Source organism: Syzygium oleosum, unplaced genomic scaffold (assembly GCF_021117445.2).
Source record: "Syzygium oleosum isolate NSW1041296 unplaced genomic scaffold, Sole_v2.1 Sole_v2.12, whole genome shotgun sequence".
NCBI classification, from domain to species: Eukaryota; Viridiplantae; Streptophyta; class Magnoliopsida; order Myrtales; family Myrtaceae; genus Syzygium; species Syzygium oleosum.
In genome coordinates, this window is record NW_026607496.1 from 3,276,678 (window position 1) to 3,303,674 (window position 26,997).

The following is a 26,997-nucleotide window of genomic DNA, read 5'->3' on the forward strand; positions in this document are numbered from 1 at the left end:
ATAGCATTAAAATAAGAAAAAAGTATAATTAGTGGTTAGACATGACAAATATTGTTTAACGATAATGATATTAGATAAATTCTTTTTATTAGACTTAACCAAACATCCTTTTTAATTGAAAAGCATCTAGATAAGCTAAAGCCAAGTTAAATGATTTCATTATATATGAATGAAAACAAAAATAAATGAAACTAAACTGCCTCAAATTCTTTCATAGACCAGAAAGTGGTGCTTGATATGCTGTGGTTCTCTCTCGTTTTTCTCATTTCAAAGGGAAAAATCAACATAAATAAAGGAAAATGTGTCAAGAAAGGAGAAGGCAAGGGGCCAAAAATATCGATATATGCATTCATGGCTTCATGGACCACTTCTAGGTGATACTCAATTTCTGTAGTAATAGTGCATCTGGTCGCAGTCGTACCCCTCTTTATGTAAGCATTCTCTTATGGTCCATAGTCTAAATTTCCATTGCAAAATCAATTTTATTTGGGTTCACCGTGGCTGCATGTGAGGCATAAATAGGAATTTCACTAAAAGGGGAAAATGTAAAGAACTGTCAACAATGATTTTGTAAGACCCGCGTTAGAAATTAGGAATTCCGACTTAAAACTTACAGTATTTAAGTGATGGAAAATTACATGTATGTATGAGTCATTGAACGAAGAACTACGCAATCTAGGAGCCTAGATTCGAATACCATGTTTGAAATTTCGAACCCGAAAATTTAAAGGCAAGAGTCCACTTTTTGTCCCTGAACTTGCCTTTTCATCATTTCATGAACTTGAAAACGCTTGTGACAGACTGAAAGAGTTTTGCACGTATTTTACTCTCCTCATTTTCGATTGGATGTCGTTATGGCCCTAGTCTCGATAACTCTTCACGCCAACAGGATGGTCACATGGTATCATGACAAAGCATATGATGATTAATTACTTGTACTTGAATTAATTATCAACTTTAAGTGTCCCTAAAGTTAAATTGTCCGCCTTAATGTACAATCCAACACAAAAATATCATATGTCAACGTTATATATGATATGGTCCATGTTTGATATTTATAAGAAAAAAACCCCTACGGAGTTGGTTGAGCAGCCAAGCACTCGGCTCGAATATGGCAAACTCCATAGTCAAATCACGTATCGTATTCAAATTAACCATGGTGGCCACTCTTTCCATTCTATTTGATTGAGCCTTATCTGATGCAAATGGATAGGACGGTTTACATGCATCCACGGGAATTTATCGAGCCAAAATAATTGAGTATCCTCTGTTATAAAAAGAAAGACATCCATAATGAAAAGCACAGTGATGATAAGGATTCGTCGGAGTATGGTTGAGTTGGTGTCAAGCATCATAAATATTCTCTAGCAGGAGGATCACGTGTAAATATTTTTATACATTGTACACGTCAAATCTTGTCAAAATAAATTATATGAATGCTTAAAAGAGGTTTGATTAATTTCTTGAAATCTTGTCTTGTGATCTCATCATGCCATCTTAGACCGGATTTACCTAGAAGCAAACAGTGCTGAAGAATCCTCTCACTATGTTATTTGGCCATGGCTACAAATATATCCCATGGTCAAGAAAATGGCTAGACATGTTAAAAGCTAGGCACACCCTACGTCATCAAAGCCCTTATATGGGTTACCATATTGACACAGATCTTTAGACCAATCAAATCCTTACATTGTTATCGTCCACATCTTATGTCTCATCTATCTTTCTCCATGGTCACGTGTGACTTCACCAACAGGTTTGTCCCTGCCTTAAAGAGACACCAAAATCTCTAACTCCCTCTCTTGCCTCTCATTATCATCTCCCTCTCCCTCTTCTTCTCCTTCACACAGCCTCCTAAAACTCACTTTGGTACAACCACAATCCATCACCAAACATGCTCAATGGAGGCTCAGATCTTCCTCAAAAGCCTTACCAGTTGATCAAACAAGATGACAAGTTCTTTTCCAGGCTGCTTTCCAAGGAGAGTTCTGCTTCGAATCCGTCGTTCAGGGTCTACTATGGAGGCGCGCCCAGCTCGGTTCCGTTCGTGTGGGAGACCCGGCCTGGCACGCCCAAAATCCCCTCTTTCGACGACTCTCTACCGCCTCTAACGCCTCCTCCATCTTATTATTTGGGTTCCAACAAATATGATACCTTCCCCGAGAAGAAGTGCTCAAGATCTAATCTCTTACGGGTTTTGTTCTTTAAGACCAGCCTCAAGAAGCCGAAGAATGTGGCCGATTCAGTTTGCTCTCTCCGTTGCTCGTCGTCCTCTTCCTCAAATTCGTCAGTGTTTGCCCCTACGACTCCAACAGGGAGGTGGTTCTCGAGCCAAAGGTTGGTGTCCTACGATTCTAGCATTGATGATGAGCATGCTGGATCTCCGCCTATTTACACGTGGTGCTTCAGCGGCGGCATGAAGTCGAGCAGCTTCGGCGCCCGTGGTCATTACCGCTGGTGAAACATGGCCGTAGTCGGTCTTTGTACGTCACTGCGTGGACTTTGTTCATACTGCTTGTGTGTTTATGCATGAAATTGTCAACTGTAGAACATGGATTGTGTTGGAGGGTTTCTAATTATCATTAGGTCTTTTTTGGATGAAAGAATGGCTCGATCTGCCATCATAAAAAAAAGGTGGTGTGGTGAGAGAGTGGGTATTATGGCATTGGTTCAAGCTATATATCATTGAATTTTTCATCAAATCTTCCACAAAGATAAAAGATTCTCAACTATATTTCAACAAGATAATTCTCTTGATTTCTTCAGTAGACACTTCTCTACTAAAGAAACAAGTAAGGTCTTAATTTAGTGATAAAGCCCTGAGCAACGAGAAAATCTTTCATGTAACGATTATAAGAGGCACTCAATCAAACTGCCTTCTTTTAGATACATGTCCAAGCATTATACCAAGCATGATAGCAGTCTTATGCCAATTGGTCCTGGATTAAGTAGCACAATATAACGAGTTTTTTTTTTTCTTTTGCGATTGTTGGTTAATAATCTATTTTTCCATCCATGGGAGCAACTACAGTTTGGAAGTCATGTCATGGTTTTGCCTTTAAGCCAAAGAAGTCACGTCACATTGAAGCTTACAGTTTGTTATGATCAATTGAATTTGAATGGTTCAGTGAAGTGTAAGATTTGGGTGGCTGTTTTTCCTTCTTTCATGGGTCTCTTTTATGCTTCTTGTCCTCCATGAGTAGGACAACAGCTTGTTGGGTACGAGATAGAAGTTACACCTAACGTCTTTTCAGCCAAATTCGACCCACCGTGCTTAAAATCTAATATTTTGCCATTACCCTCTTCAACTTTTTCAAACCCTTCATAATAAAACGAATTCAATTTTCTAAATACATAATTTCTCACTTGCATTTCTTTAGCTTCGTTTATTTCGAAAAAAATGAATGTTTTTCAAATAATGATCGCTTTATCGCTTACAAAAATGAATTCACGAAAATGTTTATACATAAATTATTGTCGATAGTGAAATATTTTTATTTGACTAATTATTTTAATCAATACAAACTATTATTTTTAGAAAAATATTTATTCATTTTCTACAAAACAAACGAAGCCTCTACCCTTTTCTCCACATTTGGATCTTGGAAAAATGATCATACAAGCTTGAGGCATTGTATTGACAGAAGATAATTATCGACTACCCCACTCCCATGTGCACTATCATTGAATGAATTGATTTGCCATCTTTTCTAATGGAATACAATGTCTATCTGGATTTTGTCTGGCCCTCAGTTTAGTACGATAACATTGCTAACGAGTACCCTTAAGATATTTCTTAAACAATCAAATAAAAAAACAATTTGCAGCTTCCAATTCACTACTTTTCCTCAGGTCACGTGTGCTTGATATTTTGATTTTCCACAATATTTTTTCCTTACAGAATATGCTTAGCAAGTCTCTCGAGCCATTTATTAACCACAACCTGTTATTTTCATTTTTCGAAGTGAAAAATGAGAAGAAAACAGAAACAGCGTTTGGTGTCTCTCAATGTCTTCTGTTTCTTCTTCTTCTTCTTTTTTGGGTGCAATTTATTCTTATTTAATGTCGATGGGGGTATGCATAGGGTTGGTTGGTGCTGCCCTATGTTAATAATCAATGAGAATGGAGGAGACAAGACAGGTGGAGATTCCTCTCTGGACATTTAAGTCTTTGCATTCGAGTCTCTCTGGTTTTGGATCTTTCGGGCATCCCTGTCCTCGTCACAAACCTGAAAGTGTTTTGCTTTGGTCTTGTCTCTGCTTCCAGAAAAGGCCAAGAAAAAGGAGTTGACGTTTAAGTCCAACCACGACAGTCCATGCCTATAAGTAGTCATGGAGTCCCGCACAAGGTGTAGTCCTTGTCTGATCTCTCTCTTTGCTAGCAGCTTGCCCTTAATCGGGAAAGGATGAGCTGTTCATTGTGCACTTGTCTGATCTCGTTATGGCTGGGAACTTATTGCAAAATACTCGCGGAAATGGTCATCTACCAAAGCTAATTTTCTTCTTTTCGATGATAAGAAATATAAGAATCCGGATGTGGGTCTCATGTGAGTGGGTGACTTAAATTCGAGCTGATAGTACTATTGGAAGATGCGTGTTTGGATTAGACGGACACGGTACAAATCCGATTGTTCATGTTTGGCTCGCGGCTTATATGATCAATGTGGTTATATTTCATAGACCCAAGATTGACTTGCCTAAGTTGGGCTTTCCCGACATAAAAAGGTACTTCCTAACGGTATTCAGTGGCCCTTTTGTTCCACACGATCCCGATAGTGCACTTTATTCCATTCACTAAAGGTTCAAATTTCAAAAGGATGCGTTCCAATTTTTAAGCTCATGGCAGTATAGAATCCACCATATCAATCTGTCTTACATCTTTGTATTAATGATCTTCATAGCAAGCAACTTGGGTTGGAAAGTAAAATTAAAACATGTGAGTTGTATTAAAAAAATCCTGCGTCAGAAATTTGGTGCAGTGTAGAGTAATTAATATTTTTAATTCACGCATAACTCATTGTCTTAAACTTTTAAGTAAAAATGGGTGGAAATTTACATATAACACATTATGTAAAACTGAGTTTTGAACAATAATTGCAATTTTATTAACACAAGCAAAACTATGTTCAAAATAATTTAGACTAATCAACCCGATCAAATTTTATCTACGATGACTATATATATATATATATATATATATATATATATATATATATATATATATATATATATATATATATTACCAAATCTTAAAACCTATATAATTTATCAAATATAGCGAAACTTAAGGGACAAGTGATGCTTCTACGCAACTAAATGGACTTGCAATTCAATCCTCAAGTGGTAAGAGATTGCCCAACTGAAGATGCAGAAATCTATTTCTCCGTGCCAAAATATACAGATCTTTCTTGTGCCGGTAAGTTTCAATAAGTGCCGGTAAGTATTAAAAAAACGATTGATAAAAAAATTATTCGTAACTTTTCTTTAGATAACCTGTTGGTAATGTTCCAATACTTTTATGAAATTATTGACTGTTTTTTTGGTAGTTTGCAAATTAGAATTTCTGTACTAACGATATCATGATTCATATAGATAACGCACTAGTTCGGTTACACACAACACAATAGAATATTTTTAGTGTGAAATGTTTGATGATGTCTAACTCTAGACATTATGAAATGAATTTGATTAGGCGCAACACCATAGAATCCACAATCATATTGAGAGAATTAGAATGTTTAAAAGTAGAAGGTTCATTTTTAATAATCAATTACTACTTAATGCACACTACAAAAAAACATGTTTTTTGCGACGGATTTTGCGACGAAAAAATTGCAAAAATCCGTCGCAAATCGTTTTTGCAACGGAAAAAATTCCGTCGCTACTAGGTCGTCGCAAATTTGCGACGGAAAAAAAATTCGTCGCAAAAATCGTCGCAAACTAGCCACGAACACTATCCGTCGCAAAGTTCGTCGCAAATATTTCGTCGCAAAATTCGTCGCAAAATTCGTCGCAAATTTCGTCGCAAAATCCGTCGCAAAATTTGTCGCAAAATCCGTCACAAAATCCGTCACAAAATTCGTCGCAAATTAGCCACGAACTTTATTCGTCGCAAAATCCGTTGCAAAATGTATTGGACGGAAATTAGGCACGAACTTAATTCATCGCTACTTATTCGTCGCAAATTAGCCACGAACTGTAATGGTCGCAAAATTCGTATATAAATATTCGTCGCAAATTTTACAGCATTTCGGCCATCAAATCTTGTCCATATCAATTGCTACGCATTAATGAACATCATGTAATACATTGAAAACAATCAAAGGACACGAGAAAACCATAGATTCCGCTTTAGAAACAGAAAACGAACAAACCAGACACAATGCCATATAATTGAAAAATGTAACTGAAGGAAAGATGCTAGTCCGCAAAAAATAATGATATATGCAAAGTTGCAAAGCCTGACACGATGATATTTGATATCAAATCTTATAATACATTCAAAACATTTATAGGAGGCGGGACAACCATAGATTCTGCTTAGAAAACGAAAAATCGACAAACCAGACACAAGATTAGGCAGCTGTGGTACTTGGCAGGACACCAAAAGCAGTCACTTTTGTCGATACCTGATGAAATGTAGATACATAAATAAAGATATTCAATCAGTCAATAATATAAAAGAAGTGCTTATGCATGGATGTGGAACTAGGTATAAAAAAACAAGTAAGATGGTTAACAAAAAAACGTTTCAGGACGAACATCAATGTTCTTACATATGAGTATGAGTCAACTTTGACATCCACTGTAGTTTTTTCACCATTGTAAACCGTATTTCTGTCACATAGGAAAAATTAGATCGTTGAACCTGTCAGTAAGAAAGTTGTGCACAAAAAGTAATTGTAGGGCAGAAACAAATTGGGTGAAACTGCACTTATGTCATATAAGATTGTGAAGCAAGCTTACCCCTGATTTTGGCAATTTTAACTAGAAATGACCGAAAAAATCATCAGCATCATCATCAATGTCAGCATCATTGTGTCACTCATCATTGTGCCCATCACCTATTGGATTAGCAGGGGGTACAGGAGGAACCTCACCGCGATTGATGTTGAGGTGTCGCATAACGATTTGCATTTGCTGTTTCAAGTCATTTATTTCTTCGTCCCTCTCTACAATTATATTTTTCAGTTGGTTCACTTCTTGGGTCAATTGCTCGTCATGTCGTGTCCTCCTTCGACTAGTCGCATTGGATGATGAAGTTCCAGCTTGATTCGGCATGAACATCCTTGACAAGGATCCCATCCCAAATATTTTTCCTTTTTTCACCCCACCCGTTGCCTCCACCCATAATGGCAAACTGTCAACTGCTAGCTCAGACGCACTTGCAGGACCATCACTACCACTAGCATTGCCCATTAAAAGTTCATCATATTTTTCCTACATTAACAATATAGATGAAAATAAAATAACTTCATATATATATATCTACCATAAATATTAAAAGCATTCATGGTTTTCATTCTAGTTTCCATAAAGCCCAAAGTATAACCTTACATACCTTAATAGCTTTTGCTCAATCGCCAATTCACGTCTTATCTTTCTTTTGAAATGTGCATTCAAATGTAGCTGCAAATGTCGGTTCCGTCCCCAATTCTTGTGCCTACAAAATGTAAACATGAGTAATTGAATTAAATTAACTTATAACTTATTTAACAGAGTTAACAGTTGTTTGCGATGCTCCCCAATGTTGATACAACCCCCAGCATATGTGGCAGACCCTTCACTAGAACTGGAAGATTGATTCTTTTTATTCTGCTGACTGATTTGCTGACACTTCTCAGTTTCCCAAATTCTGTTAATTTCCGCCCAATTGTCAGCTGTAATGAAAGCCAGCTTCACTTTCCTGCTCTTCGCTCTATTCATCACATTTCGTATGTGATCACTGACTTTCTTCTGAAAAATTCTTCTCACTTCATTCTCTTGCTGGTCATCCCATCTGAACTTCCGCTGCAATCATTACAAGCAAAACTGAAAGTTATTATGATGGTCACATATCCATTACCATACACTAGACAATTCGGCGATAGACTTTGTTAAGTTCATATCGGGGAAAATATCTGGTCCCTTTAGTACCGAAAAGTAAAGAGCTGTTCTAGTCCCTTTACATCATTCTTGACCATCAATATACTACATCGAACTTAGTTGGTAAGAAAATAGAATATCTAAAACTTACCTTAAACTCATTCCAACCACAAATCTTTCACCTCTTGTGGAACACTTCTGTAATTAACATACTCCCCCATCCAATAGTTTTTGACTATTTTATTCAGTTCCCTCACAACAAACGTAGCATCCGTGAATCTGCAAACATACGGATATTGTGCAACATCGACAATTCAGTTGACATCCATATCGAAAGCCATAAATATTACATATACTAAAAAAAAATGAAGTACTTACGAATCTCCAAATGGGCATATCAGGAATCGGTTATCTTCTTCACCTTCGTTTCCGTCATTATGCGAATGTTGCGCTGAATAATAAGGTGGAACGGAAGGAGAGGGAGCCAAAGGAGATGGAATTGGAGGAGATTGAGTTGGCATGTGGCCAAGTCCCATAACATATTCGTGAGCATTGGAGGAAGGACCAATGTGTCCATATTGTCCATCAGCATATTGTGGTTGCGGGTTAGATGAAGGGACAAGAGACGAGGAAAGGGCCGGGGATGACCCCGTTGAAGAGGCTGGTCTTCTATGCATGTGACCTCCACGTTTATACTGACAAGTAGGAAGGTTAGACAAATATGTAAAAAAATATGAACATGTATTACGGACACATAATGACGTACATGACGAAGCTTACCATTTTGGTTGACAAGCAGAAAATGTTCCCTCTTAATTAGCCAATGCCGAGTGTTTATGACGTGCAATTACCTACGAACAAATATATTATGAATCGCACTCAATTTGATATCAAACATCAATATATGAGCACGATATGCCATGGTAAGCCGACATTAGCCATAATTAACCACACGATCCACTTTCAAACCACACGATAATTCATCAAGTACAAGAACAACTATGAAACATCAATTTCAGCCACATGATCTTCGTTCTCGGCCACACGATCATCAATTAAAGTGGCTGGCCACAGGCATTATAAGCCATTAATTTTTTTGGGCATCTAAAAAAATTTAAATTTCACTCAAAGTGGGTGGCCACAGGTATTATAAGCCATTCTGTGAAGTTTTCAAATTTTTGATTTTTTAAAATTTTTTTTGGGCACCTAAAAAAATTGAAATTTCACTCAAACTGGCTGTCCACAAGTATTCTAAGCCATTCCGTGAAGTTTTATAATAAAATTAATTTTATTATTTTTGCAATTTTTTGGGCACCTAAAAAAATTTAAATGTCACTTATGTGTGTGGCTACGGGTATTCTAAGCCATTCTGTAAATTTTTGAAATATTTTTTTGTATTTTTTAATTTTTTTGGCGACGTAAAAAAATTTAAATTTCACTCAAAGTGGGTGGCCACAGGTATTATAAGCAATTCTGTGAAGTTTTCATTTGTTTTAAATATTTAATTTTTTTTGGCCACCTAAAAAAATTATTTTTCACTCAAAGTTGATGGCCACATGTATTCTAAGCCATTATGTGAAGTTTTGCAATTGTTTATTTTATTATTATTTTTACATTTTTTGTGCACCAAAAAAATTTACAATTTCTCTCAAAATGGGTGGCCACAGGTATTTTAAGCCATTTTATAATATTTTGAAAATTTTGAATTTTTTTATTATTATTCCTTTTTCTGGCACCCAAAAAAAATTTAATTTCACTCAAATTGGGTTGCCACAGTTATTTTTTGCCATTTTGTGATATTTTGAAATTTTGGTTTTTTTAATTTTAAAAAAAAAATTCACCAAATTTAATATTTTCCCAAAATATGACTTTATTAAATTTTCACGAAATTTTTCGGAATTTTTCTAGAATTGTTCAATTTTAATGCATTTTCTGAATAAACGCTTAATCAATCACCCGATGATCATTAAACGCTTAATCGGCGATATAATGGACAAATTAACCGGTCGAACATCGATCAAAGCCACATGCAATCCTGAAATCGACCCCTAACTTAGCCAACTAATCAGACACTAAACAATCCGTAAACAAGTTCGATTAATACTCATTATAGTAGGTAGGATTTAGAGAGTTGCTTACTTGGTTCAAGGCCAAGAAAAACCCAACAATAATTAGATTTTGGCCTGGTTAATAGTGGCGGGTTCGGCACGGGCGTCGTCCGGCGGTTGGGCGGCGGCTGGGTGGCGCCGACGGCGGCGACAGTGGCGGCGGCGGCCGGGCGGCGGCTGGGCGGCGAAGGCGAGCTGCGAGGCCGGGCGGCCGCTGGGCGGCGATGGATCGGGCGGCGGCGGCTAGTCGGGCGGCGACGGCCTCGGCGGCGGCCGGGCGGCGACGGCGAGCTTGGCGAGGCTTAGCGGCTGGGCCGGGCGGCGACGGGATCGGGCGGCGATTGGACGGCGGCGAGCCGGGCAGCGACGGCCTTTGGGCGGCGGCGAACTCGCCGAGGTTGGGCGGCGACGCATCGGGCGGCGGGGCTAGGGGGGGACGGCGAGCCCTGCTGAAGGCAAGGCCTGGCGGTCAGCCGGGTGGCGACTGACCGGGCGGGGATCGGGCGAGCCTGGGCGAGGCCGGGCGATCGCCGGGCGGCGACGTTGGGCGGGGCGACGGGGAGTTCGGGCGAGGCCGGGTCGGCTGCGGGCGGCGGCGGTTGGGCGGCGGTTGGGCGGCGACGGGGAGCTCGGCGAGGCGGGCGGCGCTTCAGGTGGCGACGGTTGGGCGGCGGTTGGGCGGCGACGACGAGCTCGGCGAGGCCGGGCAACGACGCTTCAGGGCGAGGCGAGGCGGGCGCGAGCGAGCGAGCGAGCGAGGAGGCGGCGAGCGCGACCCACACGCGGCGAGATGATGACGGGACGGCGTCGATGGCGACAGGGCGACGGCGGCTGCGGCGACGGTGACGGCGGCGGCGCGGCGGCGGCGGCGGCGGATCGGTTCACTCGGCGAAGACAACCCGCAGGAAGACGAAGAAGAAGAAGAAGAAGAGGAGAAAGACTACAAAAATTGTCAGAGAAGAAAAGCTGACGGGGGCACGTGGGCGTGCAGGCGGGAAAGCAAATTTGCGACGGACGCACATTTCCGGTGAGTCCGTCGCAAATTTCCGACGGACTTTTTTTCCGGTCGCAAATTTGGGAGGGAATTTGTTTTCCCGTCCCAAATTTGCGACGGACCTTTTTTTCCGTCCCAAATTTGCGACGGACGTTAATTAGTCCGTCGCAAATTTGGGAGGGAATTTTTTCCCATCCCAAATTTGCGACGGACTTTTTTTGTTTGTCGCAAATTTGCGACGAACTTTTATTGTCCGTCGCAATTTTGCGAGGAAATTTATTTTTCCCGTCCCAAATTTGCGACGGACTTTTTTTGGTCCGTCGCAAATTTGCGACGGACATTATTTTGGTCCGTCGCAAATTTGCGACGGACTTTGTTGTGTCCGTCGCAAATTTTCGACGGACATTATGTTGCTCCGTCGCAAATTTGCGACGGACTTTTTTGGTCCGTCGCAAGTCGCACTTTTTTTGGTCCGTCGCAAATTTGCGACGGACATTATGTTGGTCGCAAATTTGCGACGGACTTTTTTTTCCTTCGCAAATTTCCGTCGGGAATTTTTTCCCGTCCCAAATTTGCGACGGACTTTGTTGTTTCGCAAATTTGCGACGGACATTATGTTGGTCCGTCGCAAATTTGAGACGTATTTTTTTCCGATCCACAATTTTGCGACAGACAATATTTTTCCATCGCAAATTTCCTACGGATTTATTTCGGATTCCAAAAAAAAAGGACATTTTCGAATCCATCGCAAATTTTGCGACGGATTCGAACAATTGCCATGAATTTTTTGGTCCGTCAATAATTCTTCGATGTACAGTAACCACGAATAAGTTGTTGTCGTAAAATGAGCGACGAAATTAGCGACGATCCAAATCCAATGGAAAATATAATATCGCAAATGTCATCGCACGAATAATATTTGACTTGTCGTCATTTAGCGACAAATTTTCCGACGATCAATTAAATTAAGAAGAATAAGCGACAACAACAGTAATAACAACAACAATAATGTTAATAACAATAACAATAATAACAAGAACAATAATAATAATTATGACAATCAAAATAACACTTGTCGCAATAATAATTATACATCATTAGTGTTTTGTCACAAAAATTTTAATCTTCATCTTCGTCTTCGTCTTCGTCTGCGTCTTCGTCTGCGTCTTCGTCTTCGTCTTCGTCTTCATCTTCCAATTCGTCTTCCAATTCGTCTTCGTCTTGCTCTTCGTCTTTATCATCTGTCTCAAAATCAGATTCTGAATAGTCTTGTACATTTAATTCGCAAATTTCTGTTGGATCCACATCTATCATGGATCCACATGGATTTCGTAAAGTTGGAATGTTATATTCCTCAGTTTCAACCGTGTTACAAACTTCCTCTTGTTGATAGGCTCTATCCTTCCAGTGTTCCTCGATTTTTCTCCGTGCTTTGATTTTACATACAGCCCACCAATCAGGTTTATCACGTTTCAAACTAGGATATGATGCATAACATACTTGAATTGCTTGTTGTGCCAAGACAAATTTTTCATATTTCATATACATTTTTTTGTGATTTATTTCAACCAAATCAAACTTCGTATGCACCTTCATTCCTTTGACGGGGTCGAACCACTTGCACTTAAATAACACAACCCGCATCATTAATGATCCAAGGTACTCTATCTCTATTATTTCATCCAACAATCCATAAAAATCATCTTTTGAACTGCCACCATTAGATGACCGAACAGACACACCACTATTCATTGTGGCTTTTCCCATTCCATATTCTTGAGTGTGAAAATTATATCCATTTATGAAATATGCTGGCCAACTCCGCACTCTTAACTGTAAACCCCATGACAGATAATATAGCAATCCTTGCTCTCTAAGTTCATTATGATTATTGTGAACCTAAAGTTACACACGCAAAGTCAATAATATATATTTCAATAAATGATGTATAAAATTTTAATAAGGCAAGTGAACGGTCCATAGGCAACGTACATATGTTTTGAACCATGCTGCAAATTGTTCGTCGCACATACGGTCAAACTCATTTTGTGGTAGTCCATACATTGAAGTTTGGAAAATCCTAGTAATAAATACCATTTATATATTAGCAAATATTTGGCACACAATACATATATTTGCAAATTTACACTTACTCGAAGTATGGCTCGACTTCTGGGCAGTTCAGTAAAATATATGTATGGGCTGTATGCAATTCTTTGCCTGTTAGGTAACGAGACTGACATGCGCCGCTTGATCGACCCAGATAATTGAAAATAGAGAATGCTTTGCAATTGGGATCAATGGGGCCCTCATCATTTCTGCCTGCTCTCCGCCTCTTGCACTGCACGTGCGGCTCAAAATAGTATGATGCAAATGTTGTCACTTCTTCCACGATATATGCATTACAAATTGAAGCTTCAACACGTGCCTTATTCTTCACTTTTTTCTTCAAATGATATAAGAATCTAGTTGCAATAGAAAGAAGTTTATCGGAACATAATATATAATAAAGTAATTTGAACTTTATTTAAAAAAAAAAATTTACCTCTCAAATGGATACATCCATCGAAATTGTACAGGACCTGCAACTTTAGCCTCATAAGGCAAGTGAACTAAGAGATGCTCCATCGAATCAAAAAATGACGGAGGAAATATCTTTTCTAAGTTGCAAAGAATAATTGGAATATCTCTCTCTAGTTTGTCCATGTGCTATGCTTTTAACACTGTCGAGCAAATATCATGCAGGAAATTGCTTAACTCTGTAATGGAGCCCCAAACAAAATTCGGTAGAACTTCCTTGAAAGCTATTGGAATTAGTCTTTCCATCAATATGTGACAATCATGACTCTTCAAACCTGTCAACTTGCATTCATTCAAATCAACACATCTTCCGAGGTTCGAAGCATATCCATCAGGAAACCGTACAGATTTCAACCATTGACAAACAACTCGCCTCTGCTCCTTATCCAATGTATAAACTGCTTTTGGTTTTGGTCCCCTGCTGCTTGCATCCACATCTAGTGTTGGTCGATCACAAATATCTCTCATATCTTTTCTTGCGTTCAAGTTGTCTTTTGTTTTTCCGGTGACATCCATCACAGTATTTATGACATTATCGAAAACATTCTTTTCTATGTGCATGACGTCAAGATTATGATGAATAAGATGGGCCTTCCAATATGGTAGATCCCAAAATATACTGCGTTTTGTCCACTTATGTGTACTTCCGTACGCAAAAGTCGTGTCGTGAGGGTTCTGAACAACAGTTGGAAAGTCCTGCACCCGCTCCCAAATTTGATCGCCGGTCAACCTCAATGGTGGACGTGTTCTTTCAGTCCTATTCTTCATGAACTCTTTTTTATTCCTTCTGAATGTATGATTTATCGGTAAAAATTGTCTGTGACAGTCAAAATAGCTGGGTTTTTTTCCATGTTTTAATCTAAATGACTTTGATCTCTCCAAATATATCGGACATCCTAAGATCCCAGCTGTACTCCATCTAGATAACATTCCGTAAGCTGGAAAGTCATTTATCGTCCAAAGAAGAGCAGCCTTCATTACAAATGTTTGATCGGTAGAAACATCATATGAAAGGACACATTCCTTCCATAGCCGTTGTAACTTTTCAATCAATGGTTGCATATAAATATCTATTAACTTTTTCGGATTTTGCGGGTCAGGCACGATCAATGTCAAAAACATATAAGGTGTCTTCATGCACATACCAGGTGGAAGATTGTACGGCGTTAAGATAACTGACCAACATGAATAACTTTTTCCTGATTTCCCAAATAGGGCAAATCCATCAACACAGAGACCTAACATGATGTTTCGAGGCTCTATCGCAAACTCAGGGTACGTTCTATCAAAATATTTCCATGCCTCTGCATCTGAAGGATGACACATTAGATCCTCTTCTGTTTCATGATTTGCGTGCCAAGTCATGTGTTCAGCTGTGGCTTGAGACGCATAAAGCCTTTACAATCTGGGGATTAAGGGCAGATAAAACATTTGCTTGCATGGTCTACGTTTCTGATTACGACATTGCCTCTTGTTAATCTTGTACCTAGGTTGGCTACAGAATTTGCAAGATTCTGCATTTTCATCATCTCTCCAATATAACATACAACTCCTACTACATACATCCATCTTTACAACCGGAAGACCTAAGTTATCCACTAGCTTTTTCATATCGTAACAATCACTTGGCATGCTGTTATCACGAGGCATTGTTTCCCGCATTACTTCAACAAAAGAGTTGAAGCAATCTTGCGACACATTATGCTCTGCCTTGATATTTAACAGTCTTGCTGTCACCGATAACTTAGTATGGTTGTCACAACTTGGCCATAAAGGTTTATCTGCTGCTTTCAACACTTCCCAAAATTGATTAGATGAAAAAGCTCCATTACACACATTCTCATCAAAACCCGTTACTCCTATATCTTCCATTTGTGATGCATGACTAGTACCCACTTGTTCATGTGTAGGAGTAAAACTAGTACTTGCATGGTTCGAATCTGAAATAAAATTCTGACCAGCTGCATCAATCACCATCCTCTCGTATGGGTTCAATTGGTCATAATAGCTACATTCTTCCCTAACTAAAAATTGGTCACTTCTTCGATATCCTTAATCAGATATAAATGGTTCACCATGGCAAGTCCAATTATAATAATTCGGAGTAAACCCAAATCTACAAAGATGTTCTCCAACTGTATCACGCACATGAAATTTACCATTACTGCACTTTCTACACGGACACCTTAACTTATTTCCATCCATGAACTCATATTTACTACTAGCAAAGTCTAAAAATAGTTCCAACCCAGTACAAAACTCATCAGTCAATCCTTGACGTCTAGGTAAGTTCTTATTATACATCCAAGCCCTGTTTCTTTGCATTGTGTCTGTATTAAAATAAAAAAATCTCATAAAATATTTAAAATATCATATCTACTGTTGTTAATTAAAAAAAATTATGAAAATCAAAATTTTGTTTTTCACGCAACAATTACTTTGCAATTTTAAAAAATGAAAAAATTACCAAGTAAAGAAGGCTTACCCAGATATTTGACTGAAATCTTGGTAGCAGAAAGTGGTCAATTTGAAGAGAATTGCAAAGTTCACTTGGATTGCGAGACCTTCAATTGGACACGTACCTAAATAAAAGCAAAATCACTTAACATTCATTTTTAAATAATTTTTTATTTTTTCCGAATTTTTTTTTTAAAAAAAATTTCTTTCAATTTTCTCCGATCGCCGATCCGGCGATCGGCGACCGGCTGACGCCGGCGAGGCCGCTCGGCCTCGCCATGGCCGCCGGTCCGGCTGATCTGGGCGAGGCTGAGCGGCCTGGCCATGGCCGCCGGTCGACCTCGCCGTCGCCCAGTGGGCGACGGCGAGGTCAACCGGCGGCCCGGCGGCGAGGTCGACCAGCGGCCATGGCCACCCCGCGCGGCCTTGCCGGCCATGGGGCGAGGCCGCCATGGCGGCGAGGTCGACCGGCACCTCGCCCAGGTGTGTCCGTCACAAATTTGCGACGGACGGTTTGCGACGGACAAAGACCGTCCGTCGCAAATTTGCGACGGACGAAGACCGTTCGTCGCAAATTGGTGGCCGGTCGCCGGTACAACAAAAACAGAAAAAAATGTCAATAAAAAAAAATTCGCATCCAACGATGAATCAGAAGGACAGGACCATATTAGTTGCATGTTTAGTCACGAAATTAGCTACGATACTTACCGGTGGAAAAGCTTCACCGAGATTGATTTCTGGACGCACGGATTGTTGAGAGAAATGATAGAAGGAGAAGGTGAGAGAAAAGCGGGCGACCTGACGAATCACTACTGAGAGAGAGAGAGAGAGAGAAATTGACGGGTGGGGTGGGGTGCATATCAAAAAATTAATTTTCCGTCACAAATTAGCGACGAACCCTTTTTCGTCGCAAAATCCGTCGCAAATATTCGTCGCGACGGAAAGTAAATCCGTCGCAAATTTACGATGGAAAATTAGTCGTCGCAAATTTGCGACGGAACTAGCGACGAGTAACTTTCCGTCGCAAATTTGCGACGAAAATAATCCGTCGCAAATTTCCGTCCCAATAATCATGTTTTTTTGTAGTGGCACTTTAAAGATAAAATCCATCTCGAACTTGGGTAAGAGCAGCAGTTGTTCTAAAATTTCAAATTTCGATAGTAAATTTCCTCGAAAAATCATAGGAATTACTATTTAATATACTTTGAATTTCGATAGATAAAGGAAGTACCGAAGAAGGTGTTTGTGCCTCACCCTTGAAAACGAGGCTTGAGACTGACAATCATATCAAACAACCTAATGCTTTTTTCTTAATGCTTGGTGCATTCACTTTTATCCAAAGTGCCACCAATTCCCAACTCTTATTATCATTATTGTTTTTTTATTGGCAATTCCGAACTCTCAAATACTCATAAAAAAGTTCCAAACGATTGGTCGATCTGTCAGCAAATCCCGCGAGTGGTGTCAGTTTTAGAAATTGGATTTTCCTTCATATTATTTAGACATGCAAACAAAAAGATAATTGAAATATCAATCACGCCGTTGCAATGGTTAGCTAGCGTAGAGCTTAAGGCTTACTCTTAAGTGGTTTTGAGAAGTCTTAATCTTGAATCGGTCCTAGTGGTTCCTTAGTTTCATACAACATCAATTATTTACGTGTGAAGGAAGGGTAAAGACGTCTACCTAAAATAGGTAGAAGCTTGGAATGGTGAGACAGATTATAAATTCGGCTAGCAGTATTCACGGAAAAAATTTGGGATTTTTGGTTGGATTTTCCCTTAAAAAATGAGTTTGGATTGCGATAAACTCTTGGAAGTACCCAATGTATGTGAGTTTACTCCATCTTAATCATTAGATTATATAGGTCTCATGAGTGGCTTAATGATGTCAAGCTGGTTCAAATCAGAAGAGGTTCATATAAGACCGGTTTGGTATTGGAGGTGGTGGACTCGTGCAACGAGAGCACGGACCTGAGTGGTGAGTGGCAGGACTTGGCAGAACTTGGAGGGCCCAATAGGATTGGATGAGGAAGAGGAAGTCGCCGTGGCGGCTGAGGCCGATTTCCTGCAAAGCAGTACAGTGATTGATTCAGGCGGGAAGAAATCGTGGCCGTTGCATCATGTGGTGAAGACGGCACAGCCTTGCAAGCGGCAGTTTTGCCTCGGATAATCTCGTCAAAAGGTGTCCAAATTTCTTAAGCATACACTAGGGTATATACTTGAGCGTGAGACTATTTCCAGTCAGGCCTAATATAAATGGATGAAAGTCATATTTCACATATTGAAGTGCCTTGGCGCGTGAATTTTAGTATTCGAGGTCTGACTTCTTGTTCCATAGTTGAGTGAATGTTATATTCGAGTAATTGTAAAGTGAATGCCCTCAGAATTGAGTCTTGCTTAAGAGATGCAGACCGAACTTGAAAATGTTTGTCCTCTGTGGGAGCAGATTGCTCAGGATGGCGACACCATGACGGGACAAGGACAGAACGGGCGAACACCTCCGGTAGCCCGAGTGGTCGGCACAATCCACAGCGCGAGGAGGAGATGGCAATGATTGAGTAGTAACTAGCAGCTGCGTGGCAGAGAATGGCAGTTAACAACGAACACTTTTGAGGCCCTCAAGGTCCAAAACGAGTGGGTGGCACAGAACCTAGGAGTGCCCATACCGCCACTCGGACCTGCTTTGGATAAATTGCAGGGTGCGGAACATGGATTGGGTTGGGCATGTGGCTCCAGCAGATCAGTAAATCAGTGTACTTCACAGAGCTTGAGTGGCGAGCTTAATGTGCAGTGCAAGGACGAGTTGGCAGCGGAGAAGGAGCTTCAAGCCGATATGCAGGAGCAAGTGGCGACCCACGAAATATCTTCGGACCATCAAGGCGCAGGTAATGTGGTTCAGGACTTGCATGGTACAGCATCTAGGAGTGACGACGCGGCCACTGGGACCGGGTTTGGTGCCACCAACACCATGAGGAGGTCAGAAAATCTTCTACCGTGCAAGTCATCAGTGACAAAAGGTTCTTTCTTACATTACGCGGAACAACTCATTGCATTAGCTATGTGTGCCATTCGAATGAGCATAATTTTGTTGTGCAGAGTCACTTACTGAGTTGATGCTAGAATGCTGATGTCCAAGTTATTGCTGGAATGACTAGAACTGCTCGATGTAGTTGATGCTAAGAGGAGATGGGTAGAATGACATGTCGGTTTTTGTATTGCGAACCAATTGAGTCGCAGTGTTTGGAAGGAGGAGACGCGTGCAGAGCAGAGTGCTAAGTCTTTGAGAGTTCTCAAGTGATGAGTTTCTCTAGGGATGAGCGAATGGAAGGGCATATTCACAGTGAAGAGGTTGGAAATGGAACTGAACAAGTTTTTGCTATGCCTCGATATTCTTGTTCGGATGGAAACTGGTTTATCACGTCTCATGAGCACAAGATCAATCTTCAGATTGCTGCTTGCCACAGAGGCACGTTAGGGACGGTCCGGTCTGACCCTTGATCTTTTCTTGCGGACTTATCATCAGCCATTCGTACGACGTAGCATGAACCATGTACTAGTCTCTGTCAAGGCTATGATTGTATCCTGATAAACGGTACTCGTTAGCGATTAAGAGAAACATAGTTGCTTCATGGCTGAGATTGGCCTATCACTTGCTAGCAGACTCGCATATGTTCTTACGCTGTATCATTCCGCGTATGTTTGGTACGTACATCAGTTTGTTCTACGCATTAGAGCATGTTAAGATGCGTTAGATTAGCAAATAAAGAGTACCTATTTAGAAGACTAAGTAACTTGGTTCTATGGAGACACGTCAATTTACACTTAAAAAAGAGTTTATTACCGAGGCACAAATGTACATTCTCCGGAAAATGTTTTGTGAAGAAAGAACTAATCACAGCAAATAATACAATGTTACACTTACGACAAACACGTAAAAAGAAAGAAAATCATGACAACTAGGCTTAATTTAATGGAATCAATGGCTTCAAGCTGTTCTGAATTTAATTCACCCTCCGGCAGTTTGAGCGGATTTGACCTTGGCTTCCGATCAATGGCTTGATGTTTCCCATTCTGACCATTGATTTTGCGAAATCCTTCCAAAAAGCTTCATAATTGTGGCTATAACTCTTCACTAGCTCAAGCGCCGATTCACCAGTTGAAAGTGCCTGATCAGAGTGAAGAAGGCCCTTCTGGGTCAACAGGTTATTGTAGTACAATGTGTCGAAACGCGCTGGTGTTGGATCTAAACTTGCGAGGTTACTGTTGCTTCCTGTGCGCGGGCAGTAGGACTGGAGATTCTTCGCGAATGCCTTGTCGATGTTGCTGTCATTGAATATCCTGTCCCTGAAAGTAAAGCACTGCGCGAAACCGATCGTGTGAGCACCGCTCAGCGCGACCAAGTCCTTGACCTTAAGACCTTGTCTCTTGAAATTGTTGATTAAGGTGGGTAAGTCCATGTTCGGCGCAGGGATGTCGTTGTTTGCTGTCGTCCTGCTCGCCGTCGTCGAGTCTCTTCGTCCGAGTCGTACTTTCCACGAAGGCCCTCCTAACTGAAATATTGAAGAAGTTAACACCTAATTCGGGTTGGCAATGTCTTACAGCACATGAAGATCAACTAAACTTATGGTGGTCAACATCGAGATTTGCTAATTAACGGTCATCACGGGACGTACCGCAACGACGGAGTCACGAGCGGTGACAGCCAAGATGTCCGCACAAGATACCACCGGACGTCCGCATACTCTGTCGACCTCCGCCTTAATTTGGTCGATTACTTCAAACCCTCTAGCTGAATTGTTATTAGGAAGTGCGAACTTTTCGCTGTCGATGGTCGGGGTTGGATCCAAGAGTATCGACCCATCACAACCCTGCATCATTCAACACCCAAACATACATCAATGTTAGCAAATGTTGTGCAAAATCACTACTTTTGAGAACAACAAATTAATGTCAAATATAGCTGGCGCATATATACGTCGTACATTGACAAAACAGTCATGGAAGTGCAAGCGCAGCAAGGAAGCGCCCATGCGTCGCTCTTGCTGCACCGCCACCTCGACGACGCGCTTGATGGTGGGTAACGCTTGAGGGCAAACGTAGTCATAGAAGTTTGGCGAGAGGCCTTTATTGTAGGGACGCGTCGAGAGAGCCGAGGCTGTGAGGGACAAGAGGAGAAGTGCTCGGAAGAGGCTGAGGGAGGCCATGTTTGGCTGTGAATCTTTGAAATTGCAGTAAGATTGGAGTAACTTTGCAGCAAGTAATGGTGATTTCTGGGCTGCTTTCGTTGTGATCTTCTGGACTGCTCATTTGTGTACTTATAGGCTTAGCTTATGGTTGGACTTGGCCAAAGAGAGATCTTGTCATACAAGAAGACGTGTGCAAACCTTACCTATTATACCCATTAATGCAAGAAACGAGAACATCTTTCATACTTAGCTTCGAATGAATTGAACTGGTCGTCTAAGATTAATTCTACCGCCTATGCCTCGTGGTTTATTGCTTATACGTGGTCAATGGACTACCTAATCCATATCCTGGCTTTGGTTCTCTGGGTCCTACCAAAAGGGCAGATTTTGTTAAGATGGAAAAGTTAGGGAAAATTACCAAAAAAGTCCTAAACGTTTTGCAATTGTGCCAATTCAGTCCTAAATCTTTTTTTTTTGCCAATTCAGTCCTAAACCTTTTGCAATTGTGTCAATTCAGTCCATCCGGCCACTTTTGGCCGGCCGACGCTGACGTGGACGCCGACCGGCTAACGTGGCAATTTTTTTTTATTATTATTTATTATTTTTCTCTTTTTTATTTTTTTTTTCTGGCCTATCTTCTTCCCCGGTCGCCAGTCCGGCGACCGGCGAGAGGCTGAGGCCGGCGAGGTCCACCTCGCCGGCCATGGCCGAGGCTGGCCCTCGTCGGCAGAGGGCCAGCCTCGCCGGCCATGGCCGAGGCGGCCCTCGTCGGCGAGAGGGCCGGCCTCGCCGTCGCCGGGCGAGGTCGACCTCGCCATGGCCGGGCGAGGTCGACCTCGCCCGGCGACGGCGAGGCCTCGCCGGCCGGCGATGGCGAGGTCGACCTCGCCCGACGACGGCGAGGTCGACCTCACCAGATCCGGGCGAGGCCTCGCCGTCGCCGGGCGAGCTCGACCTCGCCCGGCCATGGCGAGGCCTCGCCCGGACGACGGCGAGGCCTCGCCCGATCATGGCGAGGTCGGCCTCACCCGGCGACGGCGAGGCCGCCCAGATCGGCGAGACCTCGCCGTCGCCATGGCCGGGCGAGGTTGAGCTCGCCGGGCCATGGCGACGGCGAGGTCTCGCTAGATCGGGCGGCCTCGCCGTCGCCGGCGAGGCCTTGCCCGGCGACGGCGAGGCCTCGCTTGGTCATGGCGAGGTCGGCCTCGCCCGGCGACGGCGAGGCTGCCCAGATTTGGTGAGACCTCGCCGTCGCCATGGCCGGGGGAGGTCGAGCTCGCCAGGCCATGGCGACGGCGAGGTCTGCCCAGATCTGGCGAGGCCTCGCCGTCGCTGGGCGAGGTCGACCTCGCCCTGGCCATGGCGAGGTCGATCTCGCCCGGCGACGGCGAGGCTGGCCCTCGCAGGCACTGGCGAGGTGAACCTCGCCGGCCTCAGCCTCTCGCCGGTCGTCGGTCTGGCGACCGGCGACCGGGGAAGAAGATAGGCCAGAAAAAAAAAAGAAAGAGAAAAAAAATTTCGAAAAATAATAAAAAATTATTAAAAAATTGCCACGTCAGCCGGCCGGTGCCGGCCGGCGTCCATGTCAGCGCCGGCCGGCTAAAAGTGGCCGGATGGACTGAATTGGCACAATTACAAAAGGTTGAGGACTGAATTGGCAAAAAAAAAAGGTTTAAGACTGAATTGGCACAATTGCAAAAGGTTTAGGACTTTTTTGGTAATTTTCCCGGAAAAGTTCTTGATTCTACTTTGTCAACCCTCAACTTCGAGAAGAGATTTTAGATCTTCTTCGTGAATAAGTCCACTTATCCTAAAAGGTTACTAAACTTTATCTGAAAAATTACCAAAAAAGTCCTAAACCTATTTTGCTTGTGTCAATTCAGTCATAAATATTTAAATTGTGTAATTTAGTCATAAAACTTTGGACAATTTATCAATATAGTCCTTACGGCCAATTTTGATTGGAAAACGTTGACATGGAGGTCCAGTCAGCGCCAGCCGTCCTATGTGCGTGGTAAACGTTGACATGGATAATTTTTTAAAATTTTTATGAAATTTTTTCCTTTTTTGTGTATTTTTCCTTTTCATCAGTGGTCAGTCTCAAGCGATGGCAGAAACTAGTCATGGGCGATGGCTGGCGAGGGCAAGGCGAGGGTCGCCTCGCTCGCGGCTGGCGAGGGCCACGACTCTCGCTAGTGGTCGGTGAGGGTCCCCCAGCCCTTGTCAACCATAATAAAGAAAAAAAAGAAAAGAAAAATTAAATTAAAGTTCAAAAAAACATTCACAATTTTTTTAAAAAATTATAAAAATTGTTCACGTTAGCTCCGGCGGTACCACTTAGGACGGCCAACATCCATGTCAGCGATTTTTGGCAAAAATTGGCCAAATAGACTACATTGGAAAATTTTCAAAATGTTTAAGACTCAATTGGCAAAATTAAAATATTTATGAGCGAATTGGCACAAATGCAATAGGTTTATGATTTTTGGGTAATTTTTCCAAACTTTATCTGTTAAAATGATGCGGATTGTTAATTATATAAATTTTTCTTGGAATGGTGATCATCTATTCTTTTGATGAGTCTTAATTTATGTTACATGCATAGGTGAATGACACATTATGCTAAAGATTAAATAAGATGCGATTATCTTTCGAGATCTTGTGACAAAGATTATGAATTATGACAGGGAATAAATCCTTCACATCCATTTTCTTGAAGCCCATGTACATAGATTTTTTTTTTGCCATTGCATGCATCTACGCTAAAATCTTCTTTTAACAATATTTCTTTTCACAAATTTTTATAGGTTTATCAGCCACTTACATGTAATAATAATTTATAAAGTTTATCTATATATGTAGTAGTTTATAGGTTCATCAGCCAATTGAATGTTTCAGGCATGCACTGATGAAACTCGTGACTAAATAAATCTTAATTTGCATGATTGCTAAACCGTGATTGGTCCAATTTGCAGCAACGAGTCCAAAGATTAACGCATGCATGCGAAAGTCCTGACCAATGGGAAGCTAGTAGCTCACCTAATATATTTTACCATATTGTCAATAAGGGTTAAGTCATCGACCAAAAATAAAATAAAATAAAATAAGGGTCAAGTCTTCACGCTTTCTGTGACAATAAAGTCATGGATGTGACTGTTCTCCTCGATATGTAGTAGTCAACCAGAGCCGAGCCTCAGATTCTTTAGGAGAAAATATTCAGTGGTTAGCGCACGCCAGGTCATCCGCCTACGTGGCGCGCATGAGCTTAGTTGGCTCCACTCAACAGAAGACACGTGGCGCTGAGTTGGACTTGCTGAAAAATAAAAAAAAGGCTTTCTTTTCTCTATGTGGGGACAGAGCTGAAAAATTAAGTTCCCGCCTAAAACATCCCCTCTCTCTCTCTCCTCTTTTCAATTTCCAAGGCCCTTCTTTACCTGCACTCCTGGGAAAGAACAGCCAAAACACTCTCTCTCTCTCTCTCTCTCTCTCTCTCTCTCTCTTTCTCCACCGCCTCCGCCTTCGCCTCCCCCTCCGCCTCCGCCTCTCCCAAGAGCCCCGCCGGTCGCTCCGAGCTCAGATCTGCGCCCAAGAGGGAGAGCCTCGCGTCGCTGCGAGCTCGGATCTGCATCTGGCACGTCGCCTCCCCCAAGAGCCCCTCCCTCTCGGCTACTGGATCCCGAGCCCCTCCGCCTCCGCCGAGCTCATATCTGCGCTCAAGAGGGAGAGCCTGCGTCGCTTTCTTGTTCTTTATCTTGTGTCCCCCATATGCTGAGTTTTCTTTACTGTGTGCCTGAGCAGCACCGTAAAATGGTTTCTTGACGCAAAGCGTGAAGGAGAAGCAGCGAAATCACTCACGAGCACACACACACACACTTCACACGAATCGATCGAATCCGACCAGGTTCGTGTCTTTTAGCTCCTTCGATGTCCGACGAATTCGTTCTCGGACGGTGGTTTTGATGCGCGGTTTTGTGCGCTTCGTTCGTTTCCTGTTTGTGGGTGTTCTTCATTACTGACTACGGTTTGGTTTCTGCAGAGGGGGGAGTAGTAGAAATGGCGTTGTGCGGCGATATGGTGTTGGACTTGAAGCAATGCGTAGTTGGGGGGGCAGAGCGAGGTGAGGGATGGGGAGGAGGCATTGGGGTTCGGGCTCGTGAGGTGCACGCGGGGTCTCGGGAGGAAGAGGGTCGGGATCTCGGAGGGCCCCGATGCGGCGGCGTGGCAGGCCGAGTCGACAGAGTTCAGAGCTCCGCTGAAGAGGCAGTGCAGCGCGAGGCTGTTGCTCGACGGCTCCAAGAAGTCCGGTCTCGAAGCCCTGCCTCAGGACATTCTGGTGAGTTGGCTTGCGCTTTCGATTTGCTCGATTTGCTCGAATGCTGCTTAAATCAATGCCCGGTTTGGATTATGATATGATACTTTATAATGGGTTTTAATGATTGAGCATTTTGGGTTTAACGGATTAGGATACTCGGTCACGTCGTGCACGGCGATTTGAAGCAGCTGGTTCACGTGTCCAAGACAATCAAAGAAGCTGTAAGTTCATCTGTAGTAATAGTATTGGAATTTTTCTATGCTCAATTTGTTTCTTGCGGGGCGGCGGTTGATTCGTTTCTTCTGCTGCAGACTGTCGTGGTGAAGCAGTGGCATTTTGCGTACACAATGCCCACGAAGATCCGCGCGTTCAGGAACTCGATCGATCCGCAGAACTCGAGTGACTGCAAGGAGATTGAAGCCCCGAACGCCCTGTTGAGGACTTTCAGGTCGTGTATCAGCCAGAGGAAGCTCGTGGATGTCACGACAGTGCTGTTCGCCTCGCCCGATGATGGCAGTGGACCCGGAGAGGTCTGTTCATGGAAGCTGAGATATGAATTAATCAGCTTAGTGCTCCAGATCCGGGTTCTGTAGAGTGTAGATAAATTTCTTGTTGTAGATTGGTTGACACGGATTTGGCGGGGAGAGAGACGGAGACGATGAATAGGGTTATGATGAACATGGAGAAAGAATCATTGAGCCGCGGTTTCTTCAAATGTTTCATTGAAGATGGATTGGCTTCAGAAGCTTATTTTTTTTGTGTGTACATTGTAAAGAGACAGATTTTTAGGTGATTTCCGAGTTGTTTGAAGGGCCATGGGCTATCCTGTGGCCCTTCCCATGCTGATAAAAACACGAGAGAGGAGTGCAGAGTTAATCCTGCACTCTCCTTGTTCTGTGTAATAAACCTGAGAAATGATATATTTGCTTCTGTTGTTCTATTCTTATCTTGGTTGCATCTGTTCTTGTGTGTGATCACTTTGAAATTTGTGGCCTGACTTGCACCACCACCATCACTTTTGTATGCTTTTGACAATTTTAATTTTGAATCTTTGATGATTTGCATTGATATCTCCAAGGGTCTTGGAAAGGTATAGGGTTTTAGGGCTGCTACCTTAGAGATGATTCCTGAATCGCTCACTTTTTGGGTGCTTTTTTAGATCATGATATGATCAAACAAATGATGGATCAATAAACGTTGTCAAAAGTTCTTTTCCAAAAGCAAACGATTCCGTTTCAACATTCGATAACTTTATCGTCAGCTTGGAAAACAGTCAT

At 42.2% G+C, this 26,997-nt stretch overlaps 2 protein-coding genes and 1 pseudogene across 4 annotated transcripts; 2 read left to right on the forward strand and 1 right to left on the reverse strand.

Annotated features, from left to right (window-relative positions):
* The first annotated feature begins 1,681 nt into the window (after positions 1-1,681).
* LOC115685102 (uncharacterized) lies at positions 1,682-19,851 on the forward strand. 3 transcript variants are annotated; one of them, XR_008817615.1, is made up of 3 exons: positions 1,682-2,483; positions 18,669-19,239; positions 19,319-19,851. XR_008817615.1 is itself a non-coding variant. In XM_056316325.1 (2 exons), exon 1 carries the CDS (start codon positions 1,895-1,897, stop codon positions 2,459-2,461), a length of 567 nt encoding a protein of 188 aa, XP_056172300.1. In that variant the 5' UTR covers positions 1,682-1,894; the 3' UTR covers positions 2,462-2,483; positions 18,669-19,851. The 3 variants fall into 3 exon arrangements, 1 of the variants encoding a protein (XP_056172300.1); XM_056316325.1 differs by having other exon boundaries at positions 18,669-19,851; XR_008817616.1 differs by lacking the exon at positions 1,682-2,483 and adding an exon at positions 17,883-18,404 and having other exon boundaries at positions 18,669-19,851.
* A 256-nt stretch (positions 19,852-20,107) lies between these two features.
* Positions 20,108-21,808, reverse strand: LOC115667321 (peroxidase 2-like). Its single transcript, XM_030588917.2, has 3 exons — positions 21,205-21,808; positions 20,896-21,090; positions 20,108-20,772 (listed from the first exon to the last, which is right to left on the reverse strand). The coding sequence occupies exons 1-3, from the start codon at positions 21,424-21,426 to the stop codon at positions 20,224-20,226; spliced, it is 966 nt and encodes a 321-aa protein (XP_030444777.1). The 5' UTR covers positions 21,427-21,808; the 3' UTR covers positions 20,108-20,223.
* A 3,653-nt stretch (positions 21,809-25,461) lies between these two features.
* On the forward strand, positions 25,462-26,662 carry LOC115666247 (F-box protein SKIP27-like; annotated as a pseudogene).
* The last annotated feature ends 335 nt before the right edge of the window (positions 26,663-26,997 follow it).